This window comes from Lissotriton vulgaris, chromosome 2_1 (genome assembly GCF_964263255.1).
Source record: "Lissotriton vulgaris chromosome 2_1, aLisVul1.2, whole genome shotgun sequence".
In the NCBI taxonomy this organism is placed as follows: domain Eukaryota; kingdom Metazoa; phylum Chordata; class Amphibia; order Caudata; family Salamandridae; genus Lissotriton; species Lissotriton vulgaris.
The window spans coordinates 1773837029-1773857316 of record NC_141687.1 but is presented as its reverse complement, the minus strand read 5'-3'; the positions used below and the strand labels follow the sequence as shown (position 1 = coordinate 1773857316).

The 20288-nt window shown below is 40.8% G+C and overlaps 1 protein-coding gene across 1 annotated transcript in view; it reads left to right on the top strand.

Annotated features, from left to right (window-relative positions):
- Positions 1 to 8277: 8277 nt before the first annotated feature.
- Positions 8278 to 20288, top strand: part of LOC147733265 (sperm-specific sodium:proton exchanger-like) — a 4638748-nt gene continuing 4626737 nt past the window's right edge. The window contains exon 1 of the mRNA XM_086958943.1: positions 8278 to 8413. Coding sequence (XP_086815069.1) covers positions 8278 to 8413 — 136 coding nt within the window. The remainder of the gene's footprint in view (positions 8414 to 20288) is intronic.

Here is a 20288-nt window from a genome sequence, read left to right as displayed (position 1 = left end):
GTGTTCCGTCTATGGCGGTAATACCTGATGTCCTAAAGCAGATTCAAAACGAATACGGGGCAGAGACTGCTCTGAATTTAGGTACAAAGTTTCTGAAAAATTTTAACCAGGTCTCAACAATAATATGATCTAATTTTAAAAGAGAGACAGCATCAGTGGCAATCCGCCAGAAATTAAGGGAATTTGATGTAACAGAACAACCACAAGAACTAGCCAGAATAGTTGAAAAATCCTATGAAGAATTAGGCAGAGACAGTTTGGGTGGGAAAGCAGTTAAACCACAACTGTCTGAAAGTCCTGAAAAGGCCTTTAATAAAAACACTCCCACCTCTTCTAAAAAGAAATGAGAAAATAATAAACAACCTTAAAAGGAGAAAGATTCCCAATCCCGAGGTAGGTCTTCTCAAAAGGAGCCCTCTGAAAGGAGGTATAACCTCAGGAATAGGGATAATTTGAGAAAACCTGACAGGTATCAAGATACAGATGCACGTTCCTCTCGTACCGTTCAGATATCATCACAGACATCCGAAAGAAGAGGACGGTCATATAAAAAAGAAGAAGGCGTGAAGTCCAAAGAAGATCAATACGTTCAGAAAAACAAAACAAAACCTCAATTCTCTAAGAAGAAAGTAGCAGGTCCAAAGATCAGATATTTAGGATTCTGAGAACACAGCTTAAGAACGGAGAATGGGCTCAGACAATGTTGGAGAGCGCAGCAGAAGTATCAATAGCTCGCCAGGACCTGAAGGGACTTCTGGAGATGGTGGACCTGAGTGAAGACATTCAAGTTGAGACTGCAGACTCCAGGGTTAGTTCTCCACATAGGTTATATAAAATAACACTCCAGATGGAGGGAGACATTCCAAGAAAAGTGAAAGCACTCTTTTTGGGAGTGACTTTCAAAGGGTTATGATATACTTCTAGCAGAATGGGACTGGCAACCAGAATTTGTCAGGCATTGCCCATATGGCGAAGACATAATTATACCAGCCTTCTCCAACCATTTCCCAGTACATTTAATATATACTTATGCCAGGAAATGGGCAGTTGCCCAAACCCCAGCATTATACAAGAATCATGTTGGATGGGATGAGGACTCAACTCACCACACAATCCAGTTAAAAAATCAACCTACTGCACAAACGCAGTATCCAATTAAGCAAGACGCTAAAAAACAGGTCAGGGATATCTTAGATCAACTTGAATACCAAGGGGTGATTGAAACATGCACCTCATCAATGAACAATCCTTTGTTTCCTGTTTCGAAACCAGACAATACATATCGTCTAGTTTTGGATTACAGATACCGAAACTCTTGTTTGCAGTGCAAAATGCACACATTACAGCAATAATGAATAACATTGTGTGTAATTAGATATTTCTAACGGTTTCTTTTGTCAAAATATTACACCTGAAAGTAGGTATTTGACTGCTTTCTCAATAATGGGGACCCAGAGTCACTTCTGTTATCTCCCTCAAGGATTCAATTTGTTCAAGCAGGTTCCACAATTCGTGCACACACGGGCTTCAGTGATTCACATTGAAATACATAATAGAGGGGCACTGTGCCCAAGAACAGACAAATGTGTGTAGGACACAAACGAGTATGAAAAAACAACATGATAATTACAGTAAAGCATTTGACATATCCATCGTAACAAAGATTTAACTATTTCCCGCCCCGGCATTTTCTAACACACACTACTTGCCTCCACTATCCTGATCAGCAGTTGACTTATATGCATCATGTGGCCTTATCCATGCCAACCGAGAAAAACTCTAACGTATCCCAGAAGTGTTTGGATCTATGGTTGTGAGTGACTATGGAGTAATAGATCTACACTTATTCATTAAAATAAATCTGTTCATAACTATGTTTTAACAGCTGGGGTTAAGGTCCCACGATACACATGCCACACTTCTCTTCACCATCAAAAGATCAATTGAAACAGAACGCTGTACGCTCTGAGGTATTCATGGTACAACCCAGGAGGCTCAGCTTGGGTGATGACGCAATGTTTACCTTGGTCATAGGAGAGATGTGTTAAAATGCTCCATTTCAATTCCAACAGTCTGCACATATTTCAGAGATGTACAGGGCAAGCAGGCATAACTGGGCCACATTGTAGTGGCTGAGACCTTTCACCCCTGATGTTTCAATGCCTGGCCTACAATAGGTTCTGAGCAACTCAGTCAAGTACCACTTCTGCACAGGCATGTCCTCAGGAACTTTGATTTAGATAGGCAAAGGGTGCATTCGGATGGGCCACTGCAAGTTCAATTTGTCACTCCTGGAGGTAGCATACAAGCCTTAGATTACATCATATCCACTTCCAAACAGTCACCATGATACACAGGATGAGCATGTAGAGTGTTACTTGAAAGTAAGGCCAATGTCTGCACATAAGTGGAAAACTCTCAAATTCCAGCTGGCCGTGTATCAACACAAGCTCTTGAATATCAAGCATATTGTAATAGTAGATTAGGATTAGGAAGGTCCATATTACCCCACAAAATCCTTCACATCAGGTCTCTCTTGCCAATCCGGTCCCTATTGCCCTCAGGGACAGCCATAGTGCTTAATATCTCTCTATAGTTGCAGGTGGTGGGACCTGCAATCATTTTTATCGGCCAGGAGTTATTTTTGACATCAGACTGTAATCCAGAGCAAGAGAGACAAAGGCAAACAAGCATTGGCATAGTCAATAGGTCTAGCTTTTGGGACCTTATAAGTATTTAGTGATGCAGCACAATATACCTAGGGAAACAACATCAACTGTTGCATGGCTAAACACTGATAAGGTCCCAAAGGCGAGACCTATTGGCTATGCCAATGCTTGTTGTTATTTGGTGTAAATCCATTAAGTACGTTTTTAGAAATATTTGTTTAAAGATGTGCTCCGGTGGTCATGAAATAAGTTAATGTTCTGGAAAGTTAGTGATATCTGGACCATCTGTGCAGCACGAGTCCTGCAGTAATGAAAATTTAAAATATACTGAAATCACCTTGATGGTTGTAGCCTTTTTGTACCTCATTGGACAATGGCTCCAATGATGTACATATAGGAAGAGGATGTGGCTTACAGCTAGGGCGATCAACCTCAAATCTAGGGAACTGGGCTCGAGTCTCGTCAACAACACTCAACATCCTGTGATTCTAAGCAAATCACTTAATCTCAGCGTGCCTAATAAAAATGAATGTGTCCTTATGTTAAGCAATGGGTAACCCATGTAGAGCACTCTGGTATCTTCGGGCAAGTTTGTGCTAAATAGACCTCTGGGGAACAAAATGGGTACAAGGTATATTGAATAGCACTGTGGTACCTGACAGTTTTATTGGCCAGCTGCAACAGCTTGAGAAAATATTGCCGCAACCATTGCAGACCTCGTTACTGTGTCCTGAAAAAGTTTTAAAAATGGGCTGAAGGGTGCAGGGTAGAGATACCTGGGCTTCCAAGGCACTTGTGAGGGATCCAGAGACATCCCCCCTTCCCCACCACTCATTATTAAAAATAAAATCCCCAGATCTCACGTACCACGGTACTCTAGTGGAACCCGATTCAGAAAAGGGGGTGGTGATGAACAGAGTGTCTGAATTAAGCAGACCACTCTTACCCAGTCCAAAGATCATGGCTTGATCCATCACCGTTATTTATCTCACTGCACCATTCCAGTTCAGAACCTGGCTATATGCAAATCAGTCTGTCCCTGGCCCAGTGCATCATGGGAACAGGGCAGACTAAACTACCAAGCCAATTCTTCACCAGAAAGGAGACAAGCTACCGGGGACCGGTTTCTGGCATTTCAGCCGTCGTCGGCCCGGCTTGCTTGAATCCTGATGGTGCAGTGAGAAAGGGACTCATGTCTGAGTATACCCTGCCACACCTATAGTGGCCAAAAACGATTCAGAAAAGGGGGTGGTGATGAACAGAGTGTCTGAAATAGGCAGACCACTCTTACCCAGTCCAAAGATCAGGGCTTGATCCATCACCGTTATTTATCTCACTGCACCATCCCAGTTCAGAACCTGGCTATATGCAAATCAGTCTGTCCCTGGCCCAGTGCATCATGGGAACAGGGCAGACTAAACTACCAAGCCAATTCTTCACCAGAAAGGAGACAAGCTACCGGGGACCGGTTTCTGGCATTTCAGCCGTCGTCGGCCCGGCTTGCTTGAATCCTGATGGTGCAGTGAGAAAGGGACTCATGTCTGAGTATACCCTGCCACACCTATAGTGGCCAAAAACGATTCAGAAAAGGGCGTGGTGATGAACAGAGTGTCTGAATTAAGCAGACCACTCTTACCCAGTCCAAAGATCAGGGCTTGATCCATCACCGTTATTTATCTCACTGCACCATCCCAGTTCAGAACCTGGCTATATGCAAATCAGTCTGTCCCTGGCCAAGTGCATCATGGGAACAGGGCAGACTAAACTACCAAGCCAATTCTTCACCAGAAAGGAGACAAGCTACGGGGGACCGGTTTCTGGCATTTCAGCCGTCGTCGGCCCGGCTTGCTTGAATCCTGATGGTGCAGTGAGAAAGGGACTCATGTCTGAGTATACCCTCTCACACCTATAGTGGCCAAAAACGATTCAGAAAAGGGGGTGGTGATGAACAGAGTGTCTGAATTAAGCAGACCACTCTTACCCAGTCCAAAGATCAGGGCTTGATCCATCACCGTTATTTATCTCACTGCACCATCCCAGTTCAGAACCTGGCTATATGCAAATCAGTCTGTCCCTGGCCCGGTGATGGATCAAGCCCTGATCTATTGACTGGGTATGAGTGTTCTGTTTAATTCAGATATCTGTCCATCACCACCCCCTTTTCTGAACCGTTTTGTCCACCATAAGCGTGGAAGGGTATACTCAGATGTGAGTCCCTTGCTCATTGCACCATCAGGATTCAAGCAAGCCGTATTAATTGGTAATTTATTTTAATTAATTTATTAATTGATAATTATGTTCTGTAGTGGGTTGTGGGTTTATAGGTGAATAGGGTGGGAAGTCATTTAATTATACTAAATTAATTATTCATTTTTTAGGAATTATAAATTAATTTTAATTGAGTGGTAATTAAATTTTATTAATTGGTAATTTATTTTAATTAATTGATTAATTGATAATTATGTTCCGTAGAAGGTTATGGGTGTATAGGGGAATAGGGTGGAAAGCAGCCATGGCTGGTAATAGGTGTAACTGCAGGGCGGTGACGTGGGGAGGAGGAGGGGCTGGGTGAGGAGTTGTAATGTATGGATTACAGACTTTAACAGGTAAGTAAACATATAAATAAATAAAATGAATTTCGTTGCGCGCACTGCATCGCATTTGGTGATGCAGTGCAAACAAAGAAATTCGTTTTATTTATTTATATGTTTACTTACCTGTTAAAGTCCGTAATCCATACATTACTATCCCCCACCCTGCCCTCCCCCTCCCCACGTCACCGCCCTGCAGTTACACCTACTACCGGCCATGGCTGGTGGAAAGAAAGTTAAATGTAATTAAGTAATAATTTATTTTCCTTTTTAGTTTTTGCTGATTATATTATTGGTAATTAATTATTAATTGGTATTTAATTTGTGTTAATTGGTAATTCATGTTAATTAATTGAGTAATTGATAATTATGTTAAGTGTCTTATTTTATTCTTGACGTTTGTTGTGCGTTAATAGGGGAATAATGTGTATAGTAATTGATATGTAATTAAGTAGTTATTACAATTATAGTTGGGTATTGACAATTAGTTTTTGGGATATTAATTATTAATTGGTAATTATTTTTTATAATTATTTATTGGTATTTGTAAATAGTTTACATTGATTTAATAAATATTTATTTTAATATTTTAAAATATTAATTTTTTTATAAGTATGTTATTTTTAACCTATACGCTATCCAACACTTTCCCCACTGTTGCACTCTCTGTAGTTGGACTAGTAATTTTTACCCCTACGCTATCCAACACTTTCCCTACTGTTGCACTCTCTGGAGTTGAATAGTAATTTTTACCCCTACGCTATCCAACACTTCCCTACTGTTGCACTCTCAGGAGTGGAAATAGTAATTTTTACCCCTCGCTATCCAACACCTTCCCTACTATTGCACTCTTTGGAGCTGGAATAATAATTTTCACCCCTAAGCTATCCAACAATTTCTCTACTGTTGCACTCTCTGGAGTGGGAATAGTAATTTTTACTCCTACGCTATCCAACAGTTTCTCTACTGTTGCACTCTCTGGAATGGGAATAGAAATTTTTACCCCTACGCTATCCAACACTTTCCCTACTGTTGCACTCTCTGGAGTGGGAATAGTAATTTTTACCCCTACGCTATCCAACAGTTTCTCTACTGTTGCACTCTCTGGAATGGGAATAGAAATTTTTACCCCTACGCTATCCAACACTTTCCCTACTGTTGCACTCTCTGGAGTGGGAATAGTAATTTTTACCCCTCGCTATCCAACACTTTCCCTACTGTTGCACTCTTTGGAATTGGAATAGTAATTTTTACCCCTACACTATCCAATAATTTTCCTACTGTGCACTCTCTGGAGTGGGAATAGTAATTTTTACCCCTATGCTATCCAACACTTTCCCTACTGTTGCAATCTTTGGAGATGGAATAGTAATTTTTACCGCTACGCTATCCAATACTTTCACTACTGTTGCACTCTCTCGATTTGGAATAGTAATTTTTACCCCTACTCTATCCAACACTTTCCCTATTGTTGCACTCTCTGGAGTTGGAATAGTTATTTTTACCCCTACGCTATCCAACATTTTCTTTACTTGTTTTTTTTTGCAGTGGGAATAGTATTTTATTCCCTCTGTTACTTGATATTTTTTGTATTGTTTTAGTTAATGTAGTATATAATTATTTTTAAAAATATTAAAAGTAAATTTAATTTGTTTGATTTGTGTTGCATAATTATTTAATTTTTATTTATGTTATTATTTTATGTGTATAGATGAATTTGTAAGATATACTATTGGTAATGATTTATAAGTTATTTCAATAAATATTAAAACAGATTATTAAGTATGTTATATATACTTTTTTAATAAAATTAAATTATATATATTACTTATTCATTTTAAATAATATGAAATATGTTTTACTATGTTTAATATATTTTTAAGTGTTTTTTAATTAATTTTACATATTTTTTTAATTAAAAAAACAATAAAAAAAACGATATTTTTGACATCGATATTTTTTTCTCGATATTTTTGTACTTGCCTTGTTGTAGATAGAATGTCGATATTGTTGACATTGATATTATTGCTCCAATATTTTTGTATCTCGATAATTTGTGTTTCGATATTTTGTCAGACATTCCTTGGCAACAGGGCCTAACCGAAGGCCAGTCAGTCCTTGCAGCCAATTCCCTCTGTGAATGGATAGAACTCTCATGCATCGGGACTTGACAGCATTCAAAGGGTTGGATCTTGCCCATATATACATATATATATATATATATATATATATATATATATATATATATATATATATATATATATATATATATATATATATATATATATTCCACACAAAGTTCCAATAAAGTACGCTCTCAGGAACGACACAACAATCCAGGAGTAAACTTAGATCCTTAGTTTATTCACACAACGCGTTTCGGCGACTTGCCTTGATCACGTGATCAAGGCAAGTCGCCGAAACGCGTTGTGTGAATAAACTAAGGATCTAAGTTTACTCCTGGATTGTTGTGTCATTCCTGAGAGCGTACTTTATTGGAACTTTGTGTGGAATACTTATTTTCCGGCTGCTTCGCCGTAGTGTACGCCACTTTTCAACGGGTCACAGCGTTGCAGCAGAAGCAGCTTTGTGGGACATATATATATCTATATATATATATATATTTTTTTTTTTTTAAATAGATAGTCACTCTAAAAACCGTGGTTTAAGTGACCATTCTAACACCTTAACTTGCGTTTAAAAAAAAATAATCATTGAAAAAATAAAGGTTAAAGTGAAATTATGGTTAGATGTTGCAATTAGACATAAGCTAATGCTAAATAACCCAAAAACTATAGAAATACCCCAGTTATGAATGGACACCAGGTGGAAAATGGGAGGTGTCACTGTTACTTTTCACCACTGAAATTTCAGACTGAACAATTGATATATTAAAGGTGTGTAAATAATTCATCTTTTTTTCTAAGCAGAGAGTTTTGAAAGTGAAAAATGATCTCATGATTGAGGTTATATAATTCTTTTTACAGATACTTCTTCTTGCATTTCCTGGATATTTGATGAATACAGCTTTACATGCATTGGTAGTTATTAAATTAATTCGCTACGAGTTTAGTTGGTTTGAAGGCATGCTATTCGGAGCAGTTATTAGCACAACAGATCCCATATTGTCTGCAAGTTCTACAAAAGATATAGGTATGTTGATCTTAATAGTATTTTAATTGGGATAGCGCACCTTTATGTAGCACCTTGCACGCACAGAGAAGTGTCAGAGCTTTTCAGAATGTATCATTTCAGCTTATATGTTTGATAAATAAACCAGTAATAATTTACCTTAGAATGAATCTGTCATTCCGTCTTACCTCCTTACTGGTTAAAAATACGTATTTTGCGGACAGGACAGGACCGGATTTTAATATAAATATATGACTCACTTTAAAATGTCTGCTCAAGGATCCAGCAGGAGCACCTCTTCCGTTGGGTGCAGGCCTCTCCTTCTACCTGACCATCATCAACAGTTCTAGCCCATATTATTTTTTTCTGCCTATTATCAGGATGTAGGTTTTGGGCACAGAGAGCTTCAATCTGCTTGATTGTAAATGTTTATTTGTGTACAGGAACGCTAACAAGCACCAGGCTAGGTAGGGACTGGAATGTAATGCCACGTGACAGCATAGCATTCCACAAGTGAAATACATTGGGACAACGTAAAAGAAAGACAAACCAGCCTCTACTCGTGCTCTGCTTTTTTTGGTAATGACGCCTGCTTTGCTTTCTCATATTCTGGGCCAGGGCACTCTGCACAGATGTTGCTTCATCCGAGTACAGCTTTTGATTTTTCAAAAGCTGTATGCTTCCACAGATGTACTGCTTATTCTTCAAGCAGCTGCGACCGTTTGTTTATTCAGATGATTGAGCCAGGCTCTTTATCAAGCATAGTTTTGTTTTTTTACTTTTTGGTCTTACACATGAGACTGTTATAGATGGTCCTTTCTCTTTACTGTCAAACGATGTTACTACGATGATATTAAACAACTTCTCCTAGATAATTAGATTATTACGATGTTTATTCTTCTCTGATTGCCTTATGCCAGAGCGTATGATCAATACAGCAGGGTTTTGTTGGTTGTGGTTTTAAGACAATTACAAAGGATATGTTGTTAGATCTGTTTAATATGGAATCACCAATGTCATCCGAAAAGGGGCAAGATGGCCGCTACAGCGCTGTAGAGTGAAGTCGCACATCACTCTCTCTCCTGCCTAAGACCAAGATGCTGATATCCTGAACGCTAATATGCACCTATATGGCGGGCTGACGCACATCATCACAGGCGGTGTAAATAGAGATAGTGGAAGAGAGTGCTGGCTCAAACAAGTGGTTCTATCAGTTCTGCAAGATTGGAGGAACTACTGGAAGAGCTTAGTCAGAGCCACTACAACACCCTGTGCAATGTCACAACTCACAAAACAGGAGAAGGAGAAGGAAAAACTGCTGATTACAGCTGGTACGTCTAAAGGTCAGGCACTACGAGACGGATCAGGCCCAGGAAATACCAAAGATGCCACTTACAAGCAAAAAGCAGAACCCTACATGCAGCGCATTAACGAAGGCTCAGCAGGAGAAAGCAGAGCGAGCCGAAAAGAAACCGGAGCCAAGGCTGACTGCGACTGGGGTGAGCAGGGCGCAAAAAGAGATACAGCAGGATGTCGCCGTGACCGGGAAAGAAACACACAGATCGCAACGGGTAAACCTCCCCCCAACAAGTATTCAATCACCATGAGGCAGCCTACCTTAACGGAGTCCTTCTCGACCAAGGTATTCCCCAACCCCCCGACTCTCGACGAGGAGACAGCCGGCGGCATGAATCAGCCGTCCGTGCTGAACGCGGAAACAGAGAAAGCCGTCCTCGAGGACGCAAGCGTCACGGTTGCCGGGCAACCAGCAGAAACATCCAAAATTACCACGCATCTCGCAGAGAGTGCCGATCTCGCAGGTAGAGATCTATACCCACGGTGAGCGGGGGAAAACCGAGGGGGGCTGGAGATGCTTTGGGGGCACTTGAAAGGCAGAATAACACACAAATGCTAGATGCCTTGCTATCAGTCGAAGCAGGGCTGAACATTGACAAGACTCAGACTTTGAAATGGGGGAGTATGCTAAGTCTAGACTCTTAGCAAGAGCAAGAGCGGGCTGGGAGCAAGGGAACCAGAGGAGGCTCTCCCGAGTTCTTTTCTGTTAACGAAGGGTCAGATTCTAACAGCGTAAGCGACCATGAGGGGAAAGCTCCACGGATGTTACTACAGGCTCAGATACGAGCATAGACTCCAGGGACAAAAGCACGCAAAAGAAAAAGAAACTTGTGGCAAGACGTAACGGAGGGGGGTCCCCGGGCAGCATGAATAAAAAATTATCATGGGATTACTCAGCCACTTCTGGGGTATACCAAGAAAGCGGTCATGGAGAAGGGGCAAGTGGAGGACCGACGCTAAGGCCTACACCTCAGAATGTTACAATGGAGCTGATGTTCAATACATTAAAGCAGATACTGTCTGAGGCCAGGACGGAAAGTAGGAGAGCAAGACGAGATACAAAAAAAATCCAAGCATCACTTAGAAAGATAAATAAAAAGTATGAAGAAGTTGAGGAGAGGGTTTCCCAAGTGGAAGAGCGAACTCGGAGATTGGAAGACGAGACAACGGATTGGCAGGATTTCAAAACTGAGCAAGGAAAGATTGTGAAAGATCTTCAATGGAACAATGAAGACTTTGAAAACCGCCAGAGGCGGAACAATGTGAGACTCCTGTGACTAGAAGAAGGGGTGGAAGGGCAAGATCCGAGAGAGTATGTCATTAAACTCTTGAAGGGGGCCTTCCCTGACTCCCAGTGGCAGTGGGAGACGGAAGTCCAGAGAGCTCACAGATTTCCACTGATAGCAAAGAAGAAATGAGGGGGCCAACAAGATGCACTACCTAGGGCAATGCTTGTGTTCTTAGGAAATTTCCTCGCAAACAGGAGATCATGGACAGAGCCAGGCTGGATTCTAGGAAAACATACGATGGTGTTACATTTTTTGCAAGGCCTGACTTCTGTCATGTGACAGTTGAGAGAAGATGGAAGCTAAGGCAACTGATCACCCCTTTTCAGAAACAAGACGCGGAGGCATACCTATTGTACCCAGCAAGATTAAAGATTATCAATGGGGGGCAGACCAGGATGTTCTTTTCAGAATTCAAGGCAGGGGAATTCCTAGTGGAACTTACAGAACAGCATAGGGGGAGGTATAATAGAGGGAGAAGCCCACCCAAAACACCATAGGAAACATATAGGAAACATATAGGTTCCCAGCATAAAATGAACAGGATAAGGTAGTAGGCATGGATAGGAGAGAGAGGCGACACTACAGCCTATAGAGGCTACACATAGGTCATAATTGACCTATTTGCCCGTAATAGGGAGGGTGGGATCTCAAAGGGAGGGGGGAGGACAGGGGGAGCAGGGGGATAAGGATGAATGTTTGGTAAATACAGCACGTAAGGAGGAACGACACAGACACAAGGGTTTCGGGATAAAAGTATTGCACATAAGGGGTGACGGCAGGATTAACTGGAATATCAGAAAGGGAAGACATAATAATTTTAGATGGCATTAAGGATCGCCTCTATAAACATCTGCGGGCTAAATGATGGGGGAAGAGACAGAAAGTGGCTGCTATGTTAAGAATGCTGAAATTAGACATAGCCTGTCTTCAAGAGACGCACATAGAGGGAAACAACAAATATGTGTTAGATCAAATGGGCTTCGAGGTACTCGCATACACTAGACAAGAATCTAAGACAAGGGGGGTGGCCATATTAGCTAAGAAGGGGATTTTAAAAACTAAAAGAAAAAAAGAGGATCAAAGGGGGGGATGGGTTATGATTGAGGGAGAATCAGTGGCAGGATGTTGTACTATTGTTTCTGTCTACGGCTTCACAGATGATGATCCAGAGGTTTTTGAATTTTTAGATCAGGAGCTTTCGTTGTGGCCAGAACCGATCATATGTTGTGGGGATTTTAATATTAACGGTTTGAGGGGTTTGACGGGTTTGGGTATGACGGCAGGGGGGATATATGCGGGAAGGAAGAAAAAAACTTGTAAAGCTATATGTAATCTAGCGCATCATAATGCACTTGTGGGCTCAGAAATACCCACCTGGGACGGGGAGCACATATTATTCGGCCCCACACAGGATGGTGACTAGACTAGATTACTTTTTGATTTCTAGTTCCTTGTTAAGTGGTAGTCAGCTGGGGAGGCTCCCTAAGATATTATCGGATCATAATCCGCTCGTGCTAACTCTCCCACAGGTTACTGGGAGGGAAAGAAAGCCCTATACCTGGACTTTTGAGAGAGGGCTTTTAAAAGAAGAAAATTATGTGAAGAGAATGCGAGCTTGGATCAGAAAATTTTGGGAGATTAACAGAGGCTCAACCTCAGCTGGTACTATCTGGGATGCTTTTAAGGCTGGTATCAGGGGGAAGACCCTATGTTTGTCACACGCTTCAAAGGACTAAGAAGGAGAAAGTCGAAATGGATAAAAAGTTAAGGAACCTAGGAGACTTAGAAGACCGCTTAATTTTAGCCATCTCTAACCAAGATCCATTAGAAGATTTATTATTAAATATAGAGATGAATAAAGTAGAGGCTAGTGAGAGCATAGTTAAGAGAACGGCAGCCAATTACCTAGCCAAAAGGGAGAAATGTTATGAGTACAATGAGAGAATAGGCCATCTCCTAGCAATTCGGACTAGACAAAACGTAGCGGCAGGGGAAATAAAGGAAATAAATAATGGGGCGGGAGTTGTAGTAAATAAGGTAGCAGATGTGCAGGAGGTTTTTAGGAAATTCTACACCAAGCTCTACGAACAGACCCTTAGTAATACAAATCTGGAAATTATGGAGTATCTGAAAGACATACCATATGTAGTGTTACAGGATGAGGAGAAGGAAAAGCTAGATCTCATATTTACAGCATAGGAAGTACAGGAAGCGGTGAATAACCTTCCCCCTGGGAAAGCCACAGGCCTGGACCAAATCCCAGCAGAATTTTATAAAACTTTTTGGGATACACTGGGGAAGGATATGCATGAGACTCCCATCCAGGCACAGACAGGAAAATCAGTTCCACAATCCTGGGCAGGGGCGGATATCATTGTGATACTCAAGAAGAACAAATCCCCGCTAGAACCAGGGTGTTACCGACCGATAACGCTCATGAACGCGGATGCAAAAATCTATTCTAAAACACTGGCACAAAGGTTAAGTAGGATTATAGAGCACTCAGTTAGCACATCACAGCACAGGTTTATCCCAGGGAAGGGGCCTGACAGCACACGAGGCTAATGATCACTATTTTAGATGCCATGGAGTTTGCAGGGGACCCTGTCGCAGCTGTATTTCTGGACGCAGAGAAGGCCTTCAACAGGGTCTCCTGGAACTATCTGTGGGAGGAAATGGAGTGGTTTGGGATTGGCAATGGCTATATTAAGGGAATTCAGGCATTATACTCAGAACCTACTGCTAGAATGAGAATTAACAAAGGCTACACTGAGGCAGTGCAAAAAAAGCGTGGGACAAGACAGGGATGCCCAGCATCACCGCTACTGTTCGCCCTGTATATTGACCCTTTTTGCGTAGACTGGAAAATAACTATATGATTTATCCAGTTAAACTACATGGTAAAAGTTACAAAGTATTCGCATATGCGGACGATGTGGCCATCATTACAAATAATCCAGAAAGGGCTCTCCCAGAGATAGAGAAGGAGGCAATATGCTTTGGAGAAATTTCAGGATACCGGATTAATAGAGAGAAAACGCAAATAGTTCAGAACAGCGTCATGACATATCAAGACACCAGAGTGGTCGATGAAGCAACATATTTAGGAATAAAAGTCACTACAGATCTAGACAGTCTAGTAGAGCTTAATATGAGACCCCTATTAAATAAAGTAAAGGAAAATACCGAAAGGATACATAAACTACACTTGACCCTGAAGGTTCGTATAAACGTGGTTAAAATGATCACATTCCCAAAGTTTTTGTATTTGTTTAGAGCCATTCCTTTGTTTTTTGACCATTTATGGTTCAACAAAATAAAAGCAATAGTAAACAAATTTATTTGGGCACAGGGTAAGACCAGGAGAGCCTATCGACACCTTACACTACCAAGGGAAAAGGGGGGATGGGGGGCACCTGACTTTAGGTTCTATTACTGGGCTGTAGCTAAGCAGTATTTCCAGGGGCTAATTGGGAGCGGGGGAACAGAGCAAGGGAACGCTATAACTGGATTTACTAATGTATATATTGCACTGCTGGGTGATGGGGCTGAGAACGGGTTTCTGAACATAATTGATTTCAGCTATTTCACACACAAGATTCAAGACTTTAAGAGCTGCTTATAACATCTGGAAGGCGATCTAAAAAAAATGGGCTTAGGCAGGTATAATAGTTATACACGTCTGTATACGAATCATTCTTTACCTGGGGATATTTTTAGGCATTCGGTTATGAGGGATTGGGACAATAAAGGGATTAAGAAGATTGGGAACCTCATGGACCAACAGGGGGTTATCCGGCAGTTTCAGGAGCTCCAAATAAAATTTAAGGTAGCAAGCAATAGCTTCTTTAAATATCTTCAGATAAGAAGTTATCTCTTAAATAAACAGGGGGTGCACTGGGCTTCGGTACATGTGGCATAATGGACTACATAGAGCGCTGCACTCACTGCATAATCCAACAGTTATACGCAGAACTGTATGCATATAAAAGCGACAACAGGGCTAAATTTGCCACGAAGTGGACCGAAAAAGTGGGATTACAGCCGGAGGGATTTCAGCTGTCCTTAGATTTGGGCCGTACAGTGTTATGCTCAGCAACTTTACAGTCACAGCATTATAAGACCCTGTATTCGCTCTACCATACCCCAGCTAGAATTGCACAATGGGGAGGTAACACAGGAATAACATGCCCACGCTGCAATTCAACGAATGCAGACATTGTTCACATGTTCTCACAATGCCCACAATTGTATTCTTTAAAAAGCGATATTGAGAATTTTATTGATGTATCACTGGGTCTTAAAATTAAGCTTTCAGATGAGTTATTTTTGCTGGGGGTGCTGGTAGGGATAGAGGATATCCCTGTGGCGTTTATGTTCATAGTAACCACAGTTTTTCGAATATGTATAGCAACATCATGGCTCGACAGGGTTCCAACAACATTCCAAAACTGGATTGCTAGGCTACTGTCAACTTATAATTTAGAAAAAGCAATATATGACAGAAAGGGACGAAGAGCTAGAATTCTGGGCAGGAAGATATGGCAACCTACAGCAAACTGGAATAATGGGTTGATTAACCGGGAGGTGGCCGCTGTTGTTGCTATTGTCAATACACCTGACGTCACGGGTTGAAAAAAATTTAATCTCTACTGTGTAATGAATTAACTTCTAAATATTTGTGTCATGACTGGAATGATATAATCTGTATAGATGTGCTGTAACATTTATCGGATTTCTTGGGAAAAATGTTATAAAATGTTTCTTATTAAAAAAATAGATCTGTTTATTATAAAAATGTATTGATAAAGTCACAAGGACAGATTTATTTCATGTGAAAAGGATATGTTAACGTCAACAGACAAGTGTTTATTGTCTTTATTTATTTTAATTGTGTCAGTGTACGTACAAGTCAAACACAATATCACATTCCTGTATCATTTACATGTTCACACGTACTGCACTAACATCACAATGATCAACTGTCAGACTTTGCATCTGAAATTTGACAGGGCAAGTATCTCTTACTTCAATTGTCGCAACTGCAGTGAGGCATGTACAATGAACACTGCCAATGAATCAAAGTTATGGTCCCATCATATCCATCCATATCGAACATGATAACGTTCATATTTAGGAGCTTGTACCCCATTTATATCAAAGTCGATCACTCAACAAACATGGACCATATTTTCACCCCCCACGTCTTCTTTAGAGGTGATCAGAATCTATATCTTTGCACCACTGTCTGATTTATCGTGCTACCTCTGCTAAATTCCAAGCCTACCTTCTAAAGGTTATCTGTCATGTGTCCTGGCATTAAAGAGAATAATCATCTTTTTCCTTTGGTCAATTTTACCTTTCTTTAGCGTACCTCTGCAAACTTGTAATGTGAAACCCTCTGCCACAGTTAATTTGAACAATTCCCTAAACCAGTTGCTAAGACAAGGGTTTGAGCAGCTTTCCACTGCTTCACTATTTGTCGCTTGACAAACAACGAGACTAAGGGGCTAACTTATGTATATATGGAAGGGAGACCTGTTTATGCTTCATGCTAGGTTCATCCTTATTATTACGAATACGGCGTAATTGCACACAGCTGGAAGATTTCACATTACATGCTGAAACATTCCAAGCCCAACTAAAAAATAGAGGGTTCCCCAAAAAAATATTAAAACATGCCAGCAAGCGTGCACACTTTACACCAAGAGAAATTTTGCTCACAAAGAAAGAAAAAACTCAGGATGATAGACTTGTCTGCATCTCAACCTTTGGCCCCATACCAACAAATTCAAACAAATATTTCAAAAAAATTGGCATGTCATTCAAAATTGGGATCAATCCTTTGAACCACCACTATTCGAAATGCGAAAAAATACAAGCATAGTATAAAGAATCGTCCGGGCAGACATAACGACTTTCAGAAAAGCAGGCCTACTGGCCCATTGGAATATCAAACTCATCACTGGACATCACAAATGTGGGCAATGAATTGCTTGCAACACTACCATTGAAGGGACGGACTTTGTACACCGCAACATTAAATGTTGCCAAGAAATTTCTCAAACTGCAAAACGAAAAATGCTGTTCATGCAATTCTCTGCCCATCTCAAAGGTTTTACGGTGCCAAAAGGAATCAAGAAGTTCAACAGCAACTGGCACAACATAGATAACGGATTAACAATAAAGGGGCATATTACCAAGGGCCTTATCGCCGCTTTAGCAGGAATTTTTCCCGCTAAAGCGGCGAAAATTTTATCGCCCTATTACCTAGCTGTCGCTAACACCAGTTAGCGACAGCTAGTAGGAGATAGCGATCATCTTGGGGCCCACTTTGCATGTCAGCGATAATTATCGCTAATGACATGCAAAGTGAGTGTGCCAAGATGTTAGCGACTGGAAACAGTCGCTAACATCGCTATCTCCTATTACCTACTTTTGGAAATATTTGCGCTTGCTCCAAACTGTTTTCTTTTTTCTTTTCAAAAATAAAATCCCAAAGCAGGGTCTTCTTTAGGGATTTTCTTTCTGAAAATAACAAATAATGCCCCCCTTCCATGGAAGTAATCTCGTGTGGCGAGGGGGCATTTTATAATGTTTACTCTCCCTTACTGCCAGGGTTTACCTGATGGTGACGGACAGAAAAATAATGGCTGTATGTCCGCCCTTCCTAATTGGGCAATCAGACATATAGCCAATGCTGCAATAGCCCTTACTCCATTGGGCCATCAGAGAAGTTTGGCTACATTGGTGATGGAGTAGTTTCGGCAGTAGCCAAAACACTTTAAATGATGGCAGACACTGTGTTGGTGGGGAGGGCAAAAAATTGCCATTGTGATGGAGTTCCTTCTCCTCCAACATGTAAATTGTCCCTTAAATCAGCAAACCTTTTCTTGTGCCTGGTGTGCTTTGGCTTCCTAAACAGACTCAACAAAGGTCTTACCAGGGTGTTATTATAGTACTGCCCAGTGATTTCCTTACTCAGCTGCCACACCTCTACCCAGTAATTTTCGAAATCTGGACAACTCCAGAACATATATACTGAGTCCGTATCAGGGCTTGGAAAATAACCAGGTACCTCCCGCAAGATCTTATACAGCCCCCTAGCTGTCAAAAATAATAATATAAATAAACTTTATTTGCTCTAGTGTGGAAAGCATAAATCATCAAATTACACATATTAAAATCATACAATATCATTCTTCTTAATACATTAAAAGTTAGTAAGAATGGCAATTAAAATAGCAACCTTCAAGTTACAACACTCCAGACAATGGGGGTATAGGCTTAGATTTTTGTGCAAAAATGCGCAATTCAATGTCTATAGTTTGTGCAATGAATGCAGTAAGGGATTCAATAAAGTGCTGCATATTCCCAGTTACCAGATTAGTTCATAAATAAATGAATAAAACAGTTGATTTAGATTAAAAAGACACAGTTTGGGAATTATAGAACCTTTTAAAAATTATTAACTGTATCATACATGTCCCACGTTGCCTCAGGCCTGATTAGGGTAGTTTTCATAATGTTTCTGGGAGATTAGATCAGCTGACAAAGATGTTCTATGGCTTATTTTGTTCTGTATAAACTAAAATCAGGTATTCCTAGAAATGTGTTATTTTATATCATAGTACATTTATACAGCGCATGTTCACCATCAGGTCTTTTTTGGCTATGGTAACAAAGACAACAACTAAACCAGATTAAACATAAGCATTTTGGAACTGTCAGGTTTTTAGGAGTTTTCTAGAACTCCAGTATTTAGAAGATTATCTAATATCAGGAGGGAGAAAATTCCAGGTGTGGGGGCCAGAAAAGAGAAGCTGGCCAATCCAAGTCTCTTCTTCTTATATCTTGCCACTGAAAGTAAGTTGTGGTGAGAAGATCTTAGGCAACGATTGGGAGTGTAGCACTGGATTCTAGATGACACAAAAGCAGAACTTTTACCATGGAGAGCTTTAAAAGCACTGCAGGCTGCTTTAAAAACAGTTCTCTGAGCTATTTTCATTAGAGGCTTAAAGTGGTAGTGTTGATTCTGAAAGAAGCAAACACAAAGAGATGATGTACGGAGAACTAAAACTTTCAGACACTCACCTCCAGTCAAGGATCTGGATTGAATCCATCACCGTTCTTTAACTCACTTTGCCGCCATAGTTCAGACCCAGCCATATTTACATGAGTCTTGCCCTTACCCTCATGTGAATAGTCTAGCCCAAAATGCCAAGCCAAGTCTTCCTTGGACCTGAACGAAGCATCCTCGGACTGGTTTCGAGGTAACCCCTCATCAGCCAGGCTAGCTCAAATCCAGTGGCAAAGTGAGCAAAGGACCCATGTCTAGGCATTCCCTCCCAACTTAGGGCGATCAAAGCAAACACGAAATCGATGATGGACGGAACACTGACATTTTTCAGACATTCACCCCCAGTCACAGATCTGGGTTGAAGCCATCAGTTTGACAGAAAAATAGATAAGCTTCCTGATTTTTGACTAATTGCAGCTTTTTGTGGAGACCAGTAGAAAGTCTTCTGTAGAGTGTGTTGGCATAGTCGATCCGTGAAGTCACCACGGCAATGAGTATTTTATTGACAGCTTCTTCTGTGAAGTACCTCCTAATTTTTCCTATTCTCCGAAGGTGGAAGAAACCAGAGGATAAAACAGCTGCAATCAGTGGTTCGAGAGACAAAACCTCAAGAATGAGAAATCCAAGGCTTTTCACCATATTTTTAGGCAAGGGAGGGGTGCCCAATTCAGAGGTTCCAGAAGGAGGGATTCCAGTTGGTTAGTTTGTTGTTAATATCCACCACTTCGGTTTTGTCCCAATTAAGCTTCAACTGGTGAAAGTTCATCCAGTCCCGAATGTACAGCAAAGTGTTTTGACAAAAAAGCTTTGGAGTTGTATTTCCCCGATTTATGCCCTTATAGAGGTACAATTCACATTGCCTTTATTTAAGCATAGAAATCCAGCCCTTATTTAGGCATTGCTCATGCTAATCAAATACAGGCATGGCCACCTACATCCGTTGCTCTACGTCACAACAAGTTCGTGGAAAACCAGACTCTTAAGCATTTAGAACTTCTCCTTGCTTGGATATTGATTTCTCCAAGAACTCATTTAGTATGCATGAACATCTATTTCCTAGGGTTTCATTCATGACGTTCTTATTCCCGACTTTTACGTCAATACTGGCATTCCTAAACACATTCAAGGTATAAATATGGGTTCACTTGCCATGGCAAACCACGGTTCGGTC